Raw genomic sequence first — 22,686 nt, forward strand, 5'->3', positions numbered from 1 at the left:
TCCAATTCTGGGTCGTAATAATATATGCTTGGATAGCATTCAGACGAAAATAACCCATTAAAATTTTAATGGCTTTTTTTCGTCTGAATGCCATCCATACCTATATTATTATGACCTACAATTGGACTCTTTTGAGTTGGGTTCCAAATAACCCAAATAAACCATTGGCCGCACTATTTTGTCCGCATCTTGGTTTCATTAAATGTCTAATATGAAATCCCATATGTCGAGGCGGTGTGATGCGTTACTTTGCGATCGATCTAAAGTAGTCCAAAGTAACGCTTAGAAAGCAGTTGTTTTGATGCCTCAGATCTGATTCCATTTATTTCTTCTGTGAATACGGCAATATGATTGGTCCAAATGCAAGTGCGAGTCATTGGTCCAGGCACTCCAATTGCAGCGACCTGCATGGCGACTGCAGGAGGTGCGTGCTGCGCTGTGTGCATGCCTGTCACCCGATGCAAAAGGGTTGATAACCATTGTCTGTACACTGGGATGTCGTCTCTAAAAATTGTGTTTGGCGCGTGCATTTTGGTGATGTTATGAAGCAGAAAAGCACCCAATGGACCGACTGAAGGAAGACGTAGCCCATGTGCACGGAAAAGTGGCCGACTTGGACGCTGCAGTCGAGGTGAGCCAGCAACATTTATCTTAGTAATACTTATCCTAATACACAGTAATGTCGGTTACTGGTGTCTTGTGCAGACGGAGCTGCCGACGGATGCTGGCATGACGTACCTGCAAGTGAAGAACCACGCGTTGCTGACGTACACCAAGATGGAGCTCTTCTTCGCATTGCTTAAGGTAGATAATGAATCGCTTATGGCGTTATAGAGACGCCTTCTCTAATATTTGCATTGCTGTTGTTGCTGTCTACCGCAGCTGGAGGAGCCGGAGAAAGTGAAGGACCACCCCGTGTTCAAGGAACTGGTTCGTTACCGCACGCTACTGGAGCGTATTCGTCCGCTGGACCGCAAGATGAAGTATCAGGTGGACAAGATGCTTAAGGTGGCGCTATCCGGCGGCAAGGGGCTGGACGAGTCTCTGAGCTACGCCCCCAACCCGGACGAGCTTGCAGCCGAAGATGGACAGGACGACGAGGACGATGAAGAGGGCGGATCTGGCACCAAAGATGGCATTTACCGTGCACCACGCTTGGCAGCGGTGCCGTATGAGGAGGAGGAGCGCGCACAGGTTAAGCAGGCAAAGAAGGATGAGCGCAACCGTAAGCGCCTACAGAAGAGCACAATTCTGGCAGAACTGCGTGAGGAATTCAGCGAGCGACCCACGGAGATTCTGGCTAGCGGCACAAGTGTTGTGGACAAGGAGATCGCTCGCGAGGAGGCGGAGAAGAAGGAGTTCGAGGAATCGCGCTTTGTGCGTGTGGTTACATCGCGCAAGGACAAGATTCGTAAGCGTCAGCGCGAGATGGAGGCTAATCGCGCCGACAATGTCGGATCGATCGACAACTTTGCCGCTGTTCAAGATATCTTGTCATTGGACAAGACTAAACACCGCATCCCCACGCCGCGCGAACCGAAGAAGGTTGGCGGCAAGACGGGCGGTATCTTCTCGCATGTTGATGCACCGGTAAGCATGCTGTTTCGTGGTGTTGCTGGAGGAATCTTTTTGGATGCGATCACTAAACAAACGCTGTGTTTTGATTGATTACAGACTGAGAAAAAGCGCAAGGTAGCACGGAGTGTTGGTGGCGGTGGAGCTACTCGTGGGGCTGCAGCTGCATCGTCGGACCCCAGATCCGTCTCGGTCCCGAAGAAATTGTCGGGCAAAAAGAAGAAAGTGGTGTTTTCCAACCTCTTCTCGTGATCCCATAGATACCAAGGGCTTAATTCTGCAGAGTCCATGTCGATTTCTTACAGTATATTTGCCTAACATGCCTTTTACAGTTTGTTTGGATGATGTTCGTGTTCAGAATATCAACAGCGACGGTACTTGTGGAGCAAATACTGTATGTGATTCAGTGGTATACTGCTTTACTGTTGGGTAGTCTGACATTTGAACCCCGTTCGTAGTTCTTAGCGCAAACCTCCTCGGCCTACCGCCACTCTCCAAACTCCCATCGTTTTTTTTTTTTGCTAATGACATTCTGACTTGCATTTTGACACATTGAACTAGCAAGTTGCTTTTTGAAGCTGAGATTAATGCCAATTTGACATCACGTACTCCAACGTTAATTCTCTCCTTTCCCTCAACTTAGCATTTGTACACATTATTGACATGTGAACTAGCCCTTTCGTAGTTGATAAGGTGTACAGATTCCGCCCCCACTTTCAAAATCCAAAATAAAACGTCTTATTCGATTTATAAAATTGAAAAGGACAATAAGTGACTCCCGAAAGCACAATTTTTATGCGTACTATTCGAGAAAGAGACCCTACGCCAGCAACGACGAGCATAATCGCGTCACAAATGGCCAAAAAAATAAACAAATGTGTGTCGCAAATATAAAATGTGATTTCAGGAAGCACCCAGTACTTCAAGTATAAAGGTAGCGTTTTTTTCCATGTGATCGTATAGTTTACGAACGGCGTTACAGCAACCATATTATAACAACTTTAACGACTAAAAGCAACCATAGTGGACGGTAATTTATTGTATTCCGCCAAGTAATTAACCCTTTAGCTACGGAGTGCCATACCGGTCCATCAAGACCTGTAGGAGTAGCAGCGACGTAATTCAATTGGTTGAGAGTCATGATGTGGATTAGGTGCAAGCTGCCAGCTTCACTCTAGAGGTCCTCTTGAACCTGTACTAGAGCCAGTGATGCAAGTGTGGAAACAGCAGGTCACCAGGTATAAGTCTCGTAGAGGTTTTCCCATTCTCCAACGTTCCCGACTCGAACTAACAATGGACGGCGGCATAACTGGTGACTGGGAGCCTCTCAGCGAAGGCGAGATCGATCATTTCGGCTACAGCGCTTGCGAGCATGTTAGTGAGGATGAGGATGCCTTTTTGGACACCATTTCGAGCGACATACGAACTGAATCGTTGGGCAATGAGATTCCCCGGCCTCGATCAGTGCACACTTCAACTACATCGCCCAGCAGTACCTCTAATGCTCCTACGTCAGCTACGACCCAAGACAATCCATACATTGCTTCTTTGTCGATGCAGAATGGCCTTCACCTTGCCATGGAGACCCGTGTCAGGAAAGCGTTTGAAAAGGACGGCGCGTATGGGTTGTTCTCGCTGTTTGTTACTGGTGTATTACGCCAAAATATCCGTCAGTGGACATCGGCCAAGTTACAGCGTAGCGGCAAAAGTGTGGTGTCTGAAAGTGAACTCAACGCGTACCTTGGACTCGAAATCGCTATGAGCATTTGCCCACTCAATGAGATAGCAGATTTTTGGTCGACTGACCGCTTTCTAAGACAGCCAGCTTTTGTGGAGACAATGCCACGTGATCGTTTTCAGCAAATTCGAAGTGCGCTGCAGTTCATTCCTCCAGGTGCAGCGACATTTGGTGCTGTACGCGACCCACTATATCGTTGCCGGGGCTTACTTCAGCACTTTCAAAAACATTTCGCAGAGATTGCGGTGCCCATTGGCGCCTCTAGTCTGGATGAAATCACCGTGCGCACTAAAGCAAGGTCTCGTGCCAAAACTTATATGCCGTCGAAACCGGATAAGTACGGCCTTCGGTTTTATGCTGTGGTAGGCTGGGATTTTCTTTACGTCCACTCACTGTGGGACAATGGCTCGGGGAATAATACACCATCTACGCCTGCTGAACGCTATACTGAGCTCTTCCCGTCACTTCGAACTCCGTTGTACAACACTCTGTCACAAGAAGACATTCACATCGACCCGAAGTCAGCAACAGCGTTGTGGATAGCTATGGCGGGGCATCAAACGCGGACATTTAGATCGCCAAGCGGTCGGCGCTTGCTTGTTTCAGACAACTTTTACACTAGGCACACGTATGCGAGGGCCATTCATGCTTTTACCGATGGCGAAGTCTATTTACTCGGTACGGTACGAATGAATTTAGTCGATCAATTCAACAAGTTTGCCTTGGAGCCTGCCGTTCAGCGAGTAGCAAGACAAGAACGTGGATCGTGGGAGCTCGTCGCCGCAGTAGATCCCGAGAAGGACTGGGAAAAAAATGCTGCTGCTCACGCAAAGAAACAAAAGAACCGCCCGAAGGAGAAGCGCACCGAATACATGCCGACGTTGAGGTATGCTGATCGTTCTGGTTACATCGTTTTCAAAGATCGAAAGGTTGTTGTATTTTACTCCAATGACTTGAAGGCAACGATGTCTTCCAGCACCTTGCCATCAACATCGCCCGAGGCGATATATTGTTGCCATGGAACCGTGCCACTCTTGCGTTGGACTGGTGACACAATTATGCATCGAAAAGCGCTAGTGGCGCCAGCTCTTGTCGCAGCATACAATCGCTGTATGAACGCAGTAGATCGAGTGGACCAGCTTAGAAGTACCAACCCGACTCGCCGCCGCGAGAAGCGTTTGCACATGTCTGTCTTTACGTGGCTGCTGGACTTGTCGATTATCAATGCGTATGCGTTGCACCACCATCTCAACGAAACCAGTTCAGCTAGTATCACCCTCCGCGATTTCAAGAGGAGCATTGCTAACATGTTGACTCGCAACGAAAAACGACTACAGCAACAACGTGTACGTCGCCTACAAAAGCGCACGCATGACGTAATTGACGACGTCGTTGGAGCCGACGAGTCGCTGCACATAATTACACCCAACTCCACGCAGCATAGCAACGGAAAACTGACGTGTTATTTGTGCAGCCTTCGAGGGATGGCAAGAAAGTCGAAATATGGGTGCGCCAAATGCGAGCGCGGCTTCCACGTGGCGTGCTTCAGCGCGTTTCATTACAAAGGGGTCTTCCAAACAAATGCACCACACCTACAAGATGCGCTAGAAGCTATTGCGCGTGCTCCAACTGGGGATCCTGTAGCATTCACACGGAAACGTCGTAACCGCACCATCACACCTATTAGCCAACTCACACTTCCAATAAAGCCGTAGGCTCTGTGCGTACCTTTCTCCTAGTATCTGACCACAGTTTTAGCATGTTTGAATGCACGCAAGTCGGCAGCGTGCCTTTCATCTGACCAGTTTGTAAGTAGATAAATATACGTCCCATAGTCTTGCGAAGTGCCTTGTTCTGTCTTGGACGCCGAGACAGCCTCCCCTGCAATCGCGTCGCCCTCACCAGTAACGCCATTTCGAAAACGGCCCACACGCACGGAGACTGCCCGCATTGCCCACACAGCTCGTCGCGGCTGAGAGACATCTCAATTCTGCAAATGGGAAGTGGGAATTCAGAGGCAGATTGGCATAAAGAAAGACAGGTCCGCTGAATTTGAGCAGTGAACTTCTATTGGCTTAAACTTTAAAATGTGACCCTATGGTTGGCTTTCCTATAGGTTCAGTCGGACCTCTACCCGGAGCGCCGTAGCTAAAGGGTTAACGCAGCCCACTGGTTTGTCTAAAAATAGAGATGAGTCTGACACACCAGATTCCACACACATTTTGCTCAAAACAGCATCTCATGTGTACCACATCCAATACTTAGCATTTTCACATTTCAAGAGTGCCTCAGATGGACGAGAAAACATTGGTGCGCGAGTTGGTTCGCGCTAGACCTGACAAGCTCACGGATATGAAGCAAAAGCTGGAGACACTGAACGGGAAACTAGGGAAGCTGCTGAAGTTTCAACTGGAGTTCCACGCCTTGATAGAAGACAGCGAGGAACGCAGTTACGCGTTAGCAGCAGCTTTGGACTACAAAGACGAAAGTGTCCAAGATGGTTTTTTTGGCCTTCTGTTGGAGATGGTGGTCAACAAATTGAAAGGTTAGGAGCGTTTGAAAGGCGTTCGTATTCGTTTTTTCAACAAAGCAGAGCCATTACTTATTAGAGTTCATCTTCCAGCTTCTTATGGGTCTCTCTAGTTGCTTCAGCATCGGATTTAGACATATTTTGCTCGTCGGAATGCATCATAATGACCCAAAGCATTCGCAAACGCATTACCTTGACATCATTCTTCGAAACACTGTAGATTTGCCGCTTCATGTTTCCAGTAAGACAGCTGTGGGCCTGAGCCACCACCCAAAACACCACAGCTAGATCCGTCTGGCTGTTCAGGAGCTTTTATCCATTCGACTGGATTAATTATCAGAGGGACATTATCCGCTGTAGCGGCATGCCATCGTTCAAGAAAGCCACGAATACCTTCTTTTTCAGCAATATTCTTCTCGTCATCTTTTGCAACACCTTTCATAACGACCTCCAAATCATCATGGTATTCCTCATCCATCAAAGGCTCGTACATGTATACTTGCACACGCAAAATCTTTTTCGGTGTGTCCACGTAGGTCAGACGAATAACAATGATGTCCCAGTGGCTCGCTCTCATGTTCACAGGGTTGATGATGTACTCGTACTCTCCCAGCGGTGTACTCGGGGTTCTCGGCCATCCCAATTCCCAAGAAAGCGATGACAACGAGAGACACTTCTCTCTCGAATTCACTATCATTTGCAAACAGAAGTCGATAGGACTGTCGGTTAGCCATCCTCAACATACTCCACCCACAATGTTTGCAAAGCCGATTAAACCTTCACCAGACAGCGTCACAAACTCGATGCGAAGGCGACAAGATGTTCCTGCATACGAGAATTCTCCTACCATGCGCAGCCGACCTCTCCATTTCAAACGTGTATCGCTTTCTCTGGTCTCTTGGCCTCTCCCCACCCCAGCAGCTTGTCTTCGTATCTCTGCTGACGTGGCGACGCAGCCTTCAGTAGGTTTTCCCGCTTTTTCGTAAATGAGCGGCTCTGGTTACTCGTACTTAAGTGAAACATTTTTTAATACGCACCTAAGAGAAAAACTGAAAATTAAAACATTATTTTACGTCTGGAAATTTTGAATTTTGTTAACGCAACCATAGAGGTCTAAAGCAACCATAAATATCGCGTAGTATGGTTGTCGTAACGACTCCAATAGTTTATAAACAAACATGTACCATTATGTCAGAGCTGAATCAGGTTAAGTCCGTCGTAGCCAATTTACACGTTGACACTGGCACTGTAGCGTGTACATATTCGTACAATAGCCTACACAGTTCCATCTTGCAATATTTTCGATGAGAAACGCCGCGTACATCGCTGACAATAATCAAATTCCAATGTTGTGCATCTACTGCACTTGGTTTTTCAATGCGGTAATGCCAACTTACAAACACCTCCAAATCGATGTCCAAAAGGCTGCGAAATCACGGACTCCTTGTGGTGGTTGCTTGCTTGTAGGTTATGCAAGTTGATCCTGCCGTTCAATGGGCTCGATTCATTTTCTACGATGGACAACAGAATCAAGTCACAGTACAGTATACATGTCGCGCAGAAACGCATGGTAGGAAATATATCTCACTAAGTTGACAAGTATCCACCCCCAAACCCTAAAACCCCAAACATGCCTGAAATGCAACAGACTTAGAAAAAAAAACTAGTTGTTATGGCCTAGAGTGCTACTATATCCTGCAAGTTCGCACATACCATTCTCATTTGTAAGGTGGAAGTTATTAGAGCATCTCCAGCAGTGAGAATCTATATTCTTTGTATTTTCCACATGATACTGTCACTGTGGAAGGAATAATGGAGAGCCTTCCTTATCTTTCAGCATGTAATGCAGAAACACGTTTTTTTCAGTTCTTTCTAGCATAATTCCAAATATGAAATAATACCGTCGTAGAAGGGTTAATAATATTAAGTGAGGGGGAGACAAGAAGTTTTATATTATAAAAATTCTTGTCTCCCCCTCACTTTTGAAATGCAAAGCGTTGGCAAACAGACCTGTCGAGAGGCAGGTTATGAAGAACTCAAGACTGAACTCCGTGCTACAGTACTGGCAGTCGATTTTGCCTTGCTGCCTAAACAAGACTGTCTCAAGACACGCACCGCCGGCGCCGAAGTCTTATAATGACTGACCTAGCTAAGTATACTGTAAATATAATATTTATTAGGTATGTGCAGCGAATACGGAAACGTAGAATTTAAGCTGTCAATGAGTACACGTTTCTATTTTCATCGATCTGGGGTGGAAACACATCGTAGAGACGGTTGGAGAATGAATGGAAACATCCAAATCTCATATATTTGGAATGACAAGTTTAGTTTAAGTATTTCCTTGCTGGTGTATCGCTTTAAATTAATCATCGGTGGTACGACTACCTCACGAATTCTTTTGCGTTCGAGAATTTATGAGTCACAAATTGTGACTAACATCCTGCGTGAATCACGAAACTCGACGCTGCGAAGGGGGCTTTGGCTTTTGTCTCCGGAGATGCTCCGAGTCGATGCATTGGGACACGAAAATGCGTTCTTTGCTTCGCAACAAGACTCGCTTTATTCACTTTTGCTCGGTACTGAGTATTTAAAAAAAATACACTAGTGGAGGCAAATACACGAAATTGTGAAGTGTGAGTGAGTTGATACAACAGCAAATTGCACAATCATTTATAATAAAATCGACAAGCGTCGCACCCTTCGGCGGCTGATCACGGTAGCGGCTCCTACGCACCTCTTGCTAGTGATTCCAACTTGGAGCCTCCAGTTGCTTGCGCTACTTAACCTTTGCTGCGAGTGTATACTTCGTCAACTTTGTCGTGGAAATTTCAGCGAGCCCACGCCTTTGCGTGGCATTGGGACATGTGCGATCGCGGCAGGATGGGGAGATTTGATTATGGAGACGTGCTAAAGCGCAGCGAATTACAATAAAAACAGGCGCTTTGCTCCGCCAGTCCACGAATAGAACACAGAAGAAGCTTTCCGATGACCGCTTGTTACGCCGAGTCGGACGCGCAACTTTCAAACAGTCAAAACGTGAGCGACACGAATGCACTTGAGTTTTCGCTCACCATTTCAACAGAGGCAACAGTATGGATTCTCACTTCGCTTTGCTCGACGCCCTAGTGACAGGCAGATATGCATGTACATGCACTGTAGCTTAGGATTGAATGGTGGTGGCGGCATTCCCTAGTGAATTCGATAGCATTTGGAGTCGATCAGCTGCATAATTATCCTCACCGAAATTTCGCGTTGGGCTTGGCAAGATCGTATGGCGGCGATTTCACCGCGGCAAAGCACGTCGGCACCAAAAATATCCACAGCTCGCTCCATAACTCCGTCACAAAGCTCTTTCGTTTTGGTGGCGGTGTGGCGCTCTTGGTGCGTGCGGCAACTGCTGTACAAAGCTACAGAGAGGGAGTGCAGCGGCACTGCCACCGAACACAGTGCCGTTGATGGCAGCGCCCATTCTATGCATGCAGCGTCCTACCGATTGTCGGCCCCATATGGTCCACGCCTATGCGCGGTCCGCCTTTGGTTAAGTTAACGATGTAGCGGGGCCAATTAGCGCGCCCAATCAGACCACTATTTTGATCGCTCATCCATTGGCTGCAAAAATACCCGCCAATCAGTGGTACGCTGTAGACCGCATAAAAAGGTACTAGGGTTTAGGGCAGTAGTGGTCAGTGCCCACTCCCACGTTTAGGCTCATTTCCGCTTTTTGAACGCAACTCGAAGGAGTCGCTGCGCGCGAGGAAAAAAAAAAGAAGAAACTTTCTATATTCAATCCAAGGCATTATGGGCGACAACAAGATGCGTAAGCGCCCAGCTTCTTCAGGCCCTGACGGCCGCGCGGGCGCCTCGGCAGCGCCCGTGTTCCTTCAGAAGACCTACGACATGATCGAGAGCTCACCGTCGGCCGTCGCGTGCTGGAGCGAGTCCGGCACCTCGTTCATCATCAAGTTGCCGCGCGAGTTCGCCAAGACCATGCTGCCGCGCTACTTCAAGCACAACAATTTCAGCAGCTTCGTGCGCCAGCTTAACTTCTACGGCTTCCGCAAGCACAAGAAGGACGAGATTGTCATCTCCACCGAGGAGGACGAGAGCAAGAACTGGTGGGAGTTTTACCACGAGAAGTTCCTACGCGGCCGCCAGGAGCTGATGGCACAGATCCGCCGCAAAACGTACTCGGAGCCAGCCTCACCCGATCATGAGGAGGTAGAGACGCTCAAGCAGTCTGTACAGAGTCTGCAAGGCCAAGTATCTGAGCTCATGGGTCAACTCTCAGACCTCACAGGTCTTGTCAAGAGCCTTCTGCAAGACAAGCAAGGCCCCATCCCCATGCCGCCCCAGCGTGCGCCCAAGCGCATGAAGATGAGCGACGGCTCTGTACCTGTTCCCAGGATGTCAGTCTCTCCACCTGGTAACGTCATGCCCGAGGCGTTCGTGCCTCAGCTGGAGCAGATGCCCGTGTCGGCCCCGCAGCCTCGGCAGCCACAACCGAATATGATGCTGGATCCCGTGTCCAAGATCCAGAATCAACGGACACGAGACATGTCCCTCATGGAGTGGACCGAGTCTTACGGCATGGACTACTTGCTCAACGACTCAGGACGGCCGCTGCCGCTGTTCGCCGAGGATATGCTTAACTACGATTGAGCAAACCAACTCTTCTAGGCCTCGTGAGCTTCTCTGCTCCATCAGTGGAAGAGCTCAGAGGGCAGGCCTGGCCAAGGCAGGAGCGAGGGAGACGTTTATATCCTTTTATATATATTGCAAGTCGGCGGGCGCTGCATGAGAAAACGAGAAACGCGTTGACGGGGACAAGACAAGGCGAGCAGATAGCTGATGGGGCAAGGAATCGAAACTCGACTCGGCCGAAGGCAGGCAAGATTAGGAGAGTGAATTAGTTAGGTAGTAGTACTACGCAGTAGTTGTACACGCGGGAAACACGCTATCGCATCCGTGAAAATTTTATCATTACGAGTAAACTAAATGTTATTGAACGCTGATGTTTAGGCTTTCGTGCTTTCCTTTCGCGGTGTCGTCGTGGAACCATTCACGAGATTCTTCGTTCGGCTTTAAGCGCACGTTGGCTTGTTACGTTTGTCAATACTAGTAAGCCGCTAGGCACACACCAGTGTGCTAAGCCACGAGATATTCTGCCGATGCGATAGGACGGCACCTCACAACGCAGCTTCCAGGTTATGTCACGAGCCAACGTCAACACGGTCACCGCGCTGAAGTTGGTGACCAACACATGGTTTAGCGTTACGGCGAGCATCGTCGAATTCCAGTGGGGCAAGTCGGACCTGCGGCCTCGGTGACGGGAGGACGGAGTCTCCTTTCCACTACTTGTGGGTCATGTTGAAGGGTGAAGCGGGCAGAAGATTACCTCGGAATACTGACTACTGCTCTGGACAGCTACAATGACGATGCGCTTCCACCAGAGGCGCTTCTTCGCGTACCTGAGTGGAGCTCCCAACCTACACACGCTCAGCTTCGTGTCTTCTCAAAGGTGCGCAGTCATCTCTTGTTGCTTATCATCAAGTCTCCCACGTTGTTGACTCTATCTGGGCCTGTACGGACAGCTACACTCTGGTGACAACGGATAGATGTGTGTCTCTTTTGAGCTATGGAGATGCCGGCTACAGTCTGTACAAGATGGAAGTAGACGCTCTTCGCACCGGAAAGGCGGATGTGGTGGCGAGCGCTGTCATTGAGCGACCAGCAACGCACCAGTCACGAATCGCAGTCGCATACGCAGTGGGAGATGCGCTCTTCCTGCAGATTTTAGCCCCTCACCATGAACCTCTCGGCAAGGAAGACGGTGCTGAAGCCTCTGGTTGTGGGAAGTTTGAGTTGGAGGCAGCACCCACATGCATGTTCAGTGTACGGGCTGTAGGGTCGAATGGGGGCGTCTTTTACGGCGTCATGGTGTGCTGCACAGACTCCATGATGGCGTTTGGATATATTGAGAGCAGAAAGGATATCTCCACAACCGATTCTACTGCTGTTTGCGCTCGTCTGGATAACGACCAATTCGCCGCCTTCTTTCCTGAACTCGCTACGTTCACGCACACGATCCTGGCAGTGAATATCTTCACTTCACCTGAAAAGGACCAAGGCTGGATCGCGTTCGGTTGTGCTGACGGGTAATGCCGGCTATCGTTATTTGATGTGGTCTACGCGTTATACTCATTGCTATCTTTGATGTATGCTAGCCTGGTGTGTGTACTCCACGGGTCGATGCAACAAGGATGCCTTGGCGGCCCGTTCAAAATGAAAGACCTACAGCTGAATGGCCCCGTGACTTCTGTGGCTCTTTTCCCCAAGCAGAAGAAGACAACCAAAGAAGCAACGTCGATTTGGTGCTGTAACCTGCTGGTGACATGTGCGATCGGCCAGGCGGTTGTCTACGAGGACTTATATAGCACTTCCAACGAAGACCAGACCAGCGAGGTTTTGGTGGACTCTGACACATTCGACTCGATTTTCGCGGGCATCACTGCTGATATCGACCTGGTAAGCGTACACCACACTTGTAGGTTATGGTCTTCAAAATCTCAGATTGTGTATTAACGTGCTCGTAGGATGGAGAAGTTGAGCTGCTGTTGGGAACGGACAGTCAAGTCATGTTGGCATACAAAGAGGGCGCGGGTGATGACAGTAGCCACGCTGAAGATGCAACGACGAACTCGCATGTCGACGAGTCAAGCTCAGCATCACCCACATCGCTTGACAGTTCACATAATATTTGGAACGAATTGGAGACGATCTCAGTTGCGGGTGAAGAGGTTCACCCATCTGCGACCGAGTCTTCGCTAGCACGAAGACGGAAATGGCAGCGATTGGCTCGGAGCCAGTGGGACTTGGAGACATTCGGTGCCATCTACAGCCTTTTGTGGCGCGACATTAACCACGACGGCGTACCTGAGCTTCTCATTGCCAGCTCCACAGGTATCTACGTGTACGAAGCCGACCCGGTCTTCGTGATCGACAAGCTCGAGCATGTCTTGGCCGCATTGCACACGTCTTCAACTACCGCACAGTGATTTGTACAAATCGCAATCATCCATCATTGTCACATCTGATTCGCCAAAAACACTCCGTATCTGCATCTAATTGGTCAATAGCAGTAGCTCTATCTTAAAGAATATTCTGTACGATAGTAATGGTTCCATTTTGCCGCAAAATTGCGCTTTTCACTCTGGAATTGGCAGAGAGGCCATGCTGCCGCTCCGCTCAGTAGTTGGACGACGACAACTCACTCGCCATGCGCGGCTTTTGTCCGTCGCTGGGACACCAGGCCGCCCCGAGGGCGTCTCTGCAGCTGCGAGCGTGAGCTCGACCGCTGAGCCCAAGCCAGGACTTTTCCAGCTGCCTGACCTGCACACCCCGTCAGACTTCCCGAGACTTACGCGAGACGTCAAACTGCAGTGTCATCAGCTACGACAGGAGGTACCATAAGACTACTACGATATCTAGTCTTGGTAGTATACTAATATATTGCATTGTAGTTGGCAGCGTCGTCTCCTGGACTGGAAACGCTGCGTACTCTTGACGACATATCTAATGCTATTTGCTCAGTTATTGACGCTGCGGAGCTCTGTCGCAATGTACATCCCAACGAGTAAGAGACAAGGTATTACTTTTCAATACGAGAAGTACTAATGAGCTTTGATACTGTCAGGAACTTCCGGCGGGCTGCGAGCGAGTGCTTCACCGAGCTGTCGGACTTTATCCAGAACTTGAATGCTGATGTGGAGTTATATCGAGCTCTGAAAACGGTGACGGAGGACAAAATCAGTATGAAGAGCTTTACGCCAGAGCAGAGACGGATGGGAATTCTACTCCGTAACGAGTTTGAGCGCGACGGTATCCACTTGTCACGATCAGACCGGCAGAGGGTTATTTCGCTGCAGAACGATATTACGCAGCTCAGTATGCAGTTCCAGTCGACAATGTATAGTGCCAGAGACTACGTGGAAGTACCAGCGAAGCTCATTCGAGGCATGCCACACAGCATCACGTCTGTGTGTGAGCGCAAATGGATGAGTCGCGACACGCTGCGGGTCCCGACGGATATGCACGTCATGAACACGATCTTGAAGTGGGTCGGTGACCCTGAAGTCCGACGGAAAATGTACATTGCTGCCAATTCGTGTGCAAAGGACAACCTTCCGATTCTAGACAAACTGCGAGCAAAGCGGCATGAACTGGCTCAGCTTTTGGGCTTCCCCACGTACGCCCATCTTGCAACAAGGTAAGCCAACAGCAACATGAGGTTATTAGAAATCTGATTTACGATACTCACGGTGTCCTTACAGCGACCGCATGATCGGATCTCCGGAGGCGGTAGAAAGCTTCATTGAGGACATTGCCAAGCAGCTCATGTCGAAGGTACGTCAATGCGTTTGCCAAACTAGTCTTCTACAGTGTATTTAACGTTGTTTTTGCGTTACCAGGCTAAATTGGAGCAACAGCTTTTGCTGGATGCAAAGCGGAAGCATGAAGGACGATCTGTCGACCACGTGTACATGTGGGATTTACCTTACTACATGGGCATGCTCAAGGCCCACAAGCACCGCATTGATTCGCGTGTTATCTCTGCGTATTTCCCGCTCGAGAACTGTCTGAAAGGACTTCATCTGCTGTGCTCAGCATTGTTCGGACTAGAACTCAAGCAAATTCCCATGCTCAACGCAAGTGAGCGATGGCATGAAGACGTGGTGAAACTTGCACTCACTCGCAATGGCGAAACACTGGGATACATATACTTCGATCTGTATCCACGTCCGAATAAGTACAACCACGCAGCCCACTTCACCATCCGCTGTGGCAAGCGTATGAGCGAGACAACGTACCAGAAACCCATCGTGGCGCTCGTCTGCAACTTTAACAAGCCTGCTCCAGACAGTCCTTCGTTGCTGTCACACGCTGAAGTGGAGACGCTTTTCCACGAATTTGGTCACGCAATGCACTCGTTGCTGTCTCGCACTGAGTTCCAGCATCTTTCGGGAACTCGAGCGACTCTGGACTTCGTGGAGACTCCTTCGCATTTGTTTGAGTATTTTGCATGGGATTATCGCGTGGTTAGTGAGTTCGCTCACCACTACAGGACAGGCGCACCATTGCCTGCTGAAATGATGCAAGGTCTACGTGCCTCTAAGACGATGTTCGCAGCGATGGATACACAAACCCAGTGTCTGTACTCCATGCTGGATCTTCAGCTCTTCGGACAGCAGCCATTGCCATGCATCCCTCCTACGACCACACAGATGCTACATGAACTGCAGAACTCGAGTACACTGGTGCCTCATGTGGATGGAACATACTGGCATACGCGCTTCGGACACCTCATCGGCTACGGTGCCGGCTACTACAGTTATCTGTATGCTCGTGTGTTCGCAGCAGATATCTGGCATACCAACTTTTTGGGTTCCCAAGGTCCGTTGAATCGCGAAGCAGGCGATAAATTGTACCAGAAGCTGATGGGTCATGGCGGTGCTAAAGACCCCAATGATCTTCTGGTCGATATGCTTGGTCGTGAGCCGTCTCCTGTGAATTACCTGCACGAATTGGGCGTGTAAGCTGTCAGATACATGTAGTGTGGGTGGGTATCTCTTAGCTACACGGTGTGTTAGCATGAATAGGTTGCAATTTCTCGTGCGTTAGCTCGTCATATAATAGCTGATGCGATGTGAAGCTCTCGAACAAAGTGGGCGCACACCGGGCGTGGGGAGTAGGCAACAAGAAGCACAGGGATATAAATGGCTGCCTGCAGTTTGTCCGTCTTCGTCTCTCTCTCTCGTCTATTGCACGACACAGCAGGCCGCACACGGGGCGCCATCTTTGCCCACATCGTCCGGGTTCGCGGTCTTTACGTCCACATGCTGCTTACTGGCCATCTCCACATGCATGGAGCTGGTGGTAGGGCTTGAGCTTGATGGTGCTGCATCTAACTTGTCAGTGGGGGCAGCTGAGATGTTGCCCACTTTCTGCTTGGTTACGTCCGGAGACTTTTGCGTCACGAGGCCACCTGCCTGACGCCACAGCAGTGCATCCACCCAGAACGCAGCTTCATCATGGGAACGCGCCTTGATAGTGTAGACGCGCTCGTTCAACTCGATAGTGAAGAGACCAGGGCCATCTGTTTCAACCAGATAAAAGCAGCGAAACCCGTCAGCAGATTGCAGTTTAAATTTGGCGAAGATCTAGGAAGGATCTCACCGACGTGGTCTTCTTGGAGCAGCGTGATGGCGCCTACTTGTGGCAGATTCAACGCCGCCAGCAGCTTTTGTCCTTGTTTCTTTGTTGACGAAAACAGCGTCAGGATGTAAATGATTTTAGCATAAATTCCAGCAGATTCCACACCTTGTAGTATGTGAGGAAGCATCCGTTAGTTTCGAACCACCGCTTCTGCCATTTGCCCTCGCGCGTCTTCTTGAACAAATAGCCTGCAATTATGATATAACCACCATTTTAGTCATCTTTACTCGCATTCACACGAAGCGGCTCCAGCACGCACCGCGGATCTCTTCGGTGCGAAAGTTAGCCGTGCCCGAGCTGCTAGATTTGTTTGACGGCGATGAGGCCAAGAGCTTGGTGTCCACACGGTCGGCCATCGCGTCCACTTCTAGTTCTTCCTCGTGCGGCGATTGGTATATTGAGACTGGGACTGAGGTAGGAAACAGCTTTAGGTGTGACAACCCACCACTCCAACGAACTTAAATTGGTAAGTTTGTACAAAATAGGAGGGATGACATCGTTGAAGATGAAGCAGGACAACCCCAACTTGCATAAATAACACCCGTATCAGAATTTGACAGTGCGTTTGTATGCTGGATGGGTGCTTTAAAGCAGGATTTTCTGATTTACTCATTAGAATCAGATGCAGCTTTTTCGAGTTCACCACACCATTTCGTTGGTCGTCACTTCAACATTGTTGCTTTTTGTTGCCTAACGGAACAGCAAAAACCCTCGAGATCAGTGTTCGTCAGCCCCTCGATTAGCACCATAATGTTTTTCGCTCACGATGCAAGTAATACATATACCACTGTGTTTTGCATGCTATTTCGAAAGTTTCAAAATCAACCTTGCCAGATGATAACTTGTACAGCTTCACTATAATGCTAACATTCCTTTTGCTTGCTAGTGTATTCCAAATGAAACTACAGTAACACACTGAACTGTAGGCGAACGAGTAAGTATCAACCTACCGGTGCATCTTGCAACGAACAGCGTAGGCTTCAGATTCTATCGTCAATATACCTCGGTCATTGACATATTTCGTAGTTGGAATTTGATCCATGCAGCAAACTGCATGGGGAATCCAAGGCTTGAAATGTCCGAAGGAACTGACTGAAATGTGTTCTGTTTCGAGTGGACCCGAAAGTCCGAAGGCACTTGCTGTCGCACATCGAAAATGAAACCTGTATTTTGGCAAGTCTATGCGTTAGAAGAGGTCCATGTGTCATCACCTCCAAACGGTGACGCGCCGTCCGTATCGTACTGGTCTACGCCAACAGCAAAATGCAATGGTCCTGTAGCAGCACCCCAAGCCAACACTGCTAAAGCAGCAAAATGGTCTGGGATGTGGAGCGTTTGAAATGGATGGGGAACTCGCCTCCAGCGCATCTGGAGGCCAACCTTGGTCGCAATTGTTGGTCCTCGGCTACTTTACCAAGTACTTCCCCACCCCAAGATACGATCTAACCGCAGTTGAATCTGGTCAGCAAGTGTTGGTGGTAATTGAAGCTTCCTCCTCAAGCCTCTTCTTGTCTTTCATGGCAGCCCTTTCGATGACTGGCAGTCGCCAGTGGTGGCCGCATGCAGCATGCATGTCCTTGTCGCTTGGGCGGTCCGCACCGATTGAAGTTGTAGCCAACCCCGAGCCACTACGTCATAACGAAAAGCATTCCCTTTGCGGTGGGTTAAACATCACATGCAGGGATTGACTCGATTGATGCGCTACATGCAAGCGCCTGGATATCATGACAGCAAGCTTGGATGCAGCTTGCCTAACACTGGTTGTGCTGTTATCCTACATTTCAACAAGCCTCGCCTTCCCGGCGTGTCACCAGCATTTGCCGGACAGTGGTATCCACCACCAAGTTTCTAGCACCGGATTGGTGCAAAATACGGATTCAACCGTCGCAGAGACCTGAGAGTGGTGACGCACTCGATTTTGTCACTTCACCGCTCGTGACGACACACACTCATGATCATTGCTGAAAGCGCATTCGTCTTCACTTTTCAAGTCGCTGTTTGCCACAGGACCATCACTCATGGCTTTCACCATGCAGACACAGGTGAACTTGGCGTCTCCTGCTTCGCCGCTATCGCTGCGGGCCACGCCGCGAGTTGTAGCCACACCGCCGAGGAAGTTGAAGAAGAACGAGCCAGTCACCAGTGCACTGGTGCTCGTGGCCGTAATCTTCTTCGGTGTATTGTTGGCCCTTATGCTCATGGCCTTCTTCGCCTACGCACCACTGCTGTGCGCGTCCTGGCTCGGCATCTTGTACGTCATCGGGCTCTACTTATCCACCGAGTCCAAATGGCGCTGGCACGACGCGCAGGAGTTCGAAAACCGCTTCTGGACCGGCACCGCCTTCATGTTCAGCGCCGCGGTGCTTTACATCAAAGACTCACCGCTCGCCGTCGGTCAGTGGAGCTCCTCGCTCGGTCTCGTGCTCGTCTTCGGCTTCACCTCGAGCGTGCACTATTTCGACAGATTCCTGCACCGCCAGAAGATCAGTCACCGCCCGAGACTCAAGCTAACCACCCGACAAATGTCATCTAATTTATTCAAGTACAAAGCCACAGCCGAAGAGAAGACGCAGCTCGTCATGGAGTGCGTGAGTCGCATCGACCGCCATTATTTACCCAGTACCATAAACAGTTTTATCAACTTCTCAGAGGTCAAGCGGCGAGAGCTGAAGATCTTCCGGATTCTCGCTGGAGCAGGGAAAGACGAGCTCAACTATATTCTGAACCACACTCAACTAGCTCTGCTCTTCTACAAAGTTAAGGACCACTCGAACGTGCGTGAAGATCAAAGCCGTACACTCATTCTCGACTTATTGTGCACCACACGACTGGCAGATTTGTCTATCATGTCTCGAGCGGTACTACTGGATGCGATGATGGTTATGAAGATCAGTGCTCACCCGATGGCTGAAAAATGGGTGCGCAATATTATTTTAAAGACCCAGGGAGACGATCTGAGCAACCTCAAGGCATACACGGACGCAAAAGGGGATTTCCACAGCATGCACAAGCTGGTATTTAACGACATTCGTGATCCAACCATCCGTGCTGATATCCTGAGCCACATTCAACGGGAAGCTAGCGTTCAGATCGCACACATGCGGCTGGGAACGAAGCGAGGTCGTAGTCGCAAGCAACAGGCGTGGAGAAAAGTATTGAGTGATGTGGATGATACGCTGTACTCCTCAGGTGGACGCTATCCAGCAGGTTTGGACACTAGATACCCTCGACACACTCTGTATCCGGGAGTTCTGCCTTTCTATCGTGAGCTGGACATGGGTACTGTTGGGCCTGACGAGTGGACAGATGATCGTATTGGCAATCTAGTATTTCTCTCAGCTCGTCCACACGTGTACAAGGATGTGTCAGAGAAGAAATCCTACGCGAAATTTGCTGCACTACACGAGAAGATGGGGATGCACACGCTTCCTACGATGCTTGCTGGCAATCTGACATCCGGCCGTGCGTTCATGTGGCAAGGAGATCTGGAGCCCATGGCGCAGAAGAAGTTCGAGAACTTTAGTGAATTCTACCAGCTCTATCCGGAGTTCAAGCACGTATTTGTCGGTGACAACGGCCAAGGAGACGTGCGTGCGGCGGAGTTGATTGTGGAGAAATTCGGACCTGATGCATTGGAGGCCGCCTTTTTCCAACGTGTGCAGCCAATGGAGAAAATATTCAACTACCACTCGAAGGAGGACTTGGAACGTTGGCGAAAGATGAACATCGTCTTTTTCGACACGTACGTGGGTGCTGCAGTCGAAGCCTATCGTATAAAGAAGATTCGACTCAGTGGGCTGAAGAAAATCTGCGATGACGCAGTGAAGTCGTTCGAGGGTATTACTTGTTGGCTCACTCCGCAAAGTCGAGAACGTGCTCGACTCCTGCTGAACCGTGATATCACTGTGGCAAATGCCCTCATGTCGAAGAAGTTTGGGCCTTCTCCCTTGGTGATGAAGCCTCAAGTATTCGCTCTCAACTCGGTCGTTCGCACACCGATTGGGCGTGCCATCGTTCGTAGATTTCGCGGTACCGATGGCATTTATCAAGTGGACTTGACGGATTGGTCGTCATCGAGGACAAGACAGAAACGCGTGGAAGCCTTCTTTCCCGACGACAGTCTCACAGCTTACGTTAGTACGGACATATCGCCTTTGACCAAGAGCTCACTGAATTACGTCAAGTTCTACCGCGCTCCACCTGCAGCAGTCTTTGCACCACACACGCTCGTGAAAACGCTTTTCGATATTGGTCGAGTAATAAGTCACCGCGAAGAAGACGACATTTACACTGTATCCATCCCAGGAGACCACAACATGCTGCATATGGTGGCGTTCTTGAATTCCGATGCGCTACAACCTGTGGACGATGAATTCCTGGAAAACTACGCATCAAACGGATCGATGTCGCCGCGACTATTTGCTGGTGTGCGTTCTGGTATTGGTTTCATCACGAAGAAGCTCATCACATTTGTTCCTGGTGGATCTGGTGCCAAGCCATTGTTCGCTATGACGGTAGTGGTTGATTCGCCGTTTGGTCGCGGTGTGGTTGTCCACTTTCGGGAAGAAGATCGAGTCTATGAACTCCGGTTATTTAATAGCGATACTAGGACTCGGAGTGGTGAGCTGCCGTCGCCACTGAGTGTGTTCGTACAGGAGCGACACCTGCAGTTGTCTTCAGTATCCCCGCCTCGAAGTCTTCTGTCGCTGCTTGGACTGGGCTCGAGCAGGAAAGGGATAAGAACAGATCCTCTTCCTGTTGACTCACGTGTTACCACAGCATACGGAGAGGGTATCATTCGCAGCTACCGTGCTGTAGATGAGGTGTATGAAGTTGCTTTGAAGGATTGGACACTTGCGGATGGTCATAAGGTTATGGCATACATCTCTTCGCCAGCTTCACTACAACAAATAGCTCTGTAGGGGCGCGTTGTTCATCGCACACGAATTGCTTTTGCAAGAAAGTTGCCTGCTCGACCAAGAAAATTCGGAGGTTACAGTCTGAAACTTACAGAACGTTGAAAACCAGTAGATGCAGTAAAACTTTACTGCATCTATAGAATCACTTTACTAAAAGTGATCCTATTGTGTGCACACTGGATTGAATTGCTCAGAAGTTACCTGGGTGCGCCTGGCTGCAGATACAGGGCCACCGGACGGCGGCGACAATTCTTGCGAAAGAATAAAATCACAATAGACACTACTGTCTTCTGCTCTACTGTCTTTTGCTTCATTCCGGACGTCCCAAGCTATAGCCGTCGTTTGGCTTCAAATTGAAGGCTTTAATAGCACGAGTGTGCGGGATAGCCACCAACGGACGGTTATGTTGGAGTCGAATAGGTTCAGGTTGCCTGAAGATAGTTTCTTCTGCAGTCTACATTTGTCTTAACACGTGCTGTCCAGTTAGAAATACACATCTGCACCTTCCCATTTGGCCGCTCCATCCGACTGGCAGTCCATTCCTGAATTTGCAGCTTGCACCTCCACAAGAGCTTCGCCTTTCACCATGCAGACTCCAACCATCGAAACGAGTTATGTGGTCCCAGTAATGACGCCACAAGTGAGTGTGGGTTCTGCTGCGGACGCGAAGGAGCGAAAGATGCGAGACGAGGGCGGTGGTGCTACGCACGTGATCGATATTACCGCGGAGACCGGAAAAGACTGGGACGCTCCGTTCTTCGGCTGCTTCGCCAGCATCATGCCCAATTGCTGCATGTCCACGATCTGCCCCTGTGTCTCCGTTGCGCAGATCCAGGCTCGATTGGGCAACTCGTACACGATGGCGATCTTCAGCCACGGTGCCACAATCTTCGGTTTCATTATCTGCGTCATCCTCTTCATCTCACACAGCGTCACGACGGACGTGATCACGTCTCCCAATAGTTCGCATCGTGGTGAGGAACGCTCGTCTACAGGTCGACAAATTGTCTTCTTGTGCGGAGCGGTTTTCTTCGTTCTATTCTTCGCCTTCTCGGTTTGCCTCGTGCGGATGAAAGTACGGAAGCAATACGAGATCAAAGGAAACTGTGGTGGAGACTGTTTGGTGTCCACGTGCTGTGCTCCGTGTACTATTGCTCAGATGGCGACACAGACACAGAGCTACACGCCTGGCGTCGTCAACTTCCAGAATCCTGCAGTCGACACACTACCTGGATACCCAGCAACGCCAACAATGCCGATGTTTTTCATTTAATCGAGTTCAGAGAAATAGTGAGTTTCCAATCGTAACTGCGAATATAAGAGCGTACTCCCAACGGTAGCTAGCTTATCCAATGGAAATTCGCTGTGAAATCATAATTCGAGCTGTTGTGTTTATATCTGCCCCTAGCACTTCCCATAATCTTTAAATTTACCTCCGTACTAGTTTGTACACATTGGCGTGTACCTATAACTTGGCAGGTTTCCACTTTAGCGGGTCAGTTAGGTGTCTATGGTAAAGAGATGAAAGTTGGTTTTGGAAGGCTCAGCAGTGACAGTCTCGTTGCAAGAGCACGTTGAAGTGTAATGACTTGTCTCCACTCGAAACGTGGCTCCGTATTGATTACCGCCGCCGTTATGAGCATTGTTGT

At 49.5% G+C, this 22,686-nt stretch overlaps 9 protein-coding genes across 14 annotated transcripts; 7 read left to right on the top strand and 2 right to left on the bottom strand.

The window, feature by feature from the left end:
• The first annotated feature begins 303 nt into the window (after window positions 1–303).
• PPTG_14224 (hypothetical protein) lies at window positions 304–1,933 on the top strand. 3 transcript variants are annotated; one of them, XM_008910776.1, is made up of 5 exons: window positions 304–424; window positions 552–631; window positions 706–804; window positions 883–1,590; window positions 1,675–1,933. In XM_008910776.1, exons 1-5 carry the CDS (start codon window positions 361–363, stop codon window positions 1,825–1,827), a joined length of 1,104 nt encoding a protein of 367 aa, XP_008909024.1. In that variant the 5' UTR covers window positions 304–360; the 3' UTR covers window positions 1,828–1,933. The 3 variants fall into 3 exon arrangements, with proteins under 3 accessions (XP_008909024.1, XP_008909025.1, XP_008909026.1); XM_008910777.1 differs by having other exon boundaries at window positions 304–631; window positions 678–804; XM_008910778.1 differs by having other exon boundaries at window positions 304–631.
• Window positions 1,934–5,605: 3,672 nt separating this feature from the next.
• On the top strand, window positions 5,606–5,863 carry PPTG_14225 (hypothetical protein; the record flags this gene model as incomplete). The annotated part of the gene is made up of 1 exon (XM_008910779.1): window positions 5,606–5,863. One exon carries the CDS (start codon window positions 5,606–5,608, stop codon window positions 5,861–5,863), a length of 258 nt encoding a protein of 85 aa, XP_008909027.1.
• Window positions 5,864–6,042: 179 nt separating this feature from the next.
• On the bottom strand, window positions 6,043–6,693 carry PPTG_14226 (hypothetical protein; the record flags this gene model as incomplete). Its single annotated transcript, XM_008910780.1, has 2 exons — window positions 6,043–6,533; window positions 6,621–6,693. 2 exons carry the CDS (start codon window positions 6,691–6,693, stop codon window positions 6,043–6,045), a joined length of 564 nt encoding a protein of 187 aa, XP_008909028.1.
• A 2,842-nt stretch (window positions 6,694–9,535) lies between these two features.
• Window positions 9,536–10,949, top strand: PPTG_14227 (hypothetical protein). The gene has a single exon (XM_008910781.1). The coding sequence runs from the start codon at window positions 9,645–9,647 to the stop codon at window positions 10,503–10,505; it is 861 nt and encodes a 286-aa protein (XP_008909029.1). The 5' UTR covers window positions 9,536–9,644; the 3' UTR covers window positions 10,506–10,949.
• Window positions 10,835–13,042, top strand: PPTG_14228. 2 transcript variants are annotated; one of them, XM_008910782.1, is made up of 4 exons: window positions 10,835–11,364; window positions 11,438–12,001; window positions 12,071–12,371; window positions 12,440–13,042. In XM_008910782.1, exons 1-4 carry the CDS (start codon window positions 11,276–11,278, stop codon window positions 12,899–12,901), a joined length of 1,416 nt encoding a protein of 471 aa, XP_008909030.1. In that variant the 5' UTR covers window positions 10,835–11,275; the 3' UTR covers window positions 12,902–13,042. The 2 variants fall into 2 exon arrangements, with proteins under 2 accessions (XP_008909030.1, XP_008909031.1); XM_008910783.1 differs by having other exon boundaries at window positions 12,071–13,042.
• PPTG_14229 lies at window positions 13,040–16,393 on the top strand. Of its 2 annotated transcripts, XM_008910784.1 has the most exons (5): window positions 13,040–13,307; window positions 13,367–13,479; window positions 13,540–14,112; window positions 14,177–14,249; window positions 14,315–16,393. In XM_008910784.1, the coding sequence occupies exons 1-5, from the start codon at window positions 13,077–13,079 to the stop codon at window positions 15,437–15,439; spliced, it is 2,115 nt and encodes a 704-aa protein (XP_008909032.1). In that variant the 5' UTR covers window positions 13,040–13,076; the 3' UTR covers window positions 15,440–16,393. The 2 variants fall into 2 exon arrangements, with proteins under 2 accessions (XP_008909032.1, XP_008909033.1); XM_008910785.1 differs by having other exon boundaries at window positions 13,040–13,479.
• Window positions 14,259–16,659, bottom strand: PPTG_14230. 2 transcript variants are annotated; one of them, XM_008910786.1, is made up of 4 exons: window positions 16,378–16,659; window positions 16,224–16,306; window positions 16,080–16,158; window positions 14,259–15,999 (listed from the first exon to the last, which is right to left on the bottom strand). In XM_008910786.1, the coding sequence occupies exons 1-4, from the start codon at window positions 16,472–16,474 to the stop codon at window positions 15,662–15,664; spliced, it is 597 nt and encodes a 198-aa protein (XP_008909034.1). In that variant the 5' UTR covers window positions 16,475–16,659; the 3' UTR covers window positions 14,259–15,661. The 2 variants fall into 2 exon arrangements, with proteins under 2 accessions (XP_008909034.1, XP_008909035.1); XM_008910787.1 differs by having other exon boundaries at window positions 16,080–16,306.
• Window positions 16,660–18,136: 1,477 nt separating this feature from the next.
• PPTG_14231 (hypothetical protein) lies at window positions 18,137–21,040 on the top strand (the record flags this gene model as incomplete). The annotated part of the gene is made up of 1 exon (XM_008910788.1): window positions 18,137–21,040. The coding sequence occupies one exon, from the start codon at window positions 18,137–18,139 to the stop codon at window positions 21,038–21,040; it is 2,904 nt and encodes a 967-aa protein (XP_008909036.1).
• Window positions 21,041–21,623: 583 nt separating this feature from the next.
• PPTG_14232 (hypothetical protein) lies at window positions 21,624–22,310 on the top strand (the record flags this gene model as incomplete). The annotated part of the gene is made up of 1 exon (XM_008910789.1): window positions 21,624–22,310. The coding sequence occupies one exon, from the start codon at window positions 21,624–21,626 to the stop codon at window positions 22,308–22,310; it is 687 nt and encodes a 228-aa protein (XP_008909037.1).
• Window positions 22,311–22,686: the final 376 nt, after the last annotated feature.

This window comes from Phytophthora parasitica (genome assembly GCF_000247585.1).
Source record: "Phytophthora parasitica INRA-310 unplaced genomic scaffold supercont2.39, whole genome shotgun sequence".
NCBI classification, from domain to species: Eukaryota; Oomycota; class Peronosporomycetes; order Peronosporales; family Peronosporaceae; genus Phytophthora; species Phytophthora nicotianae.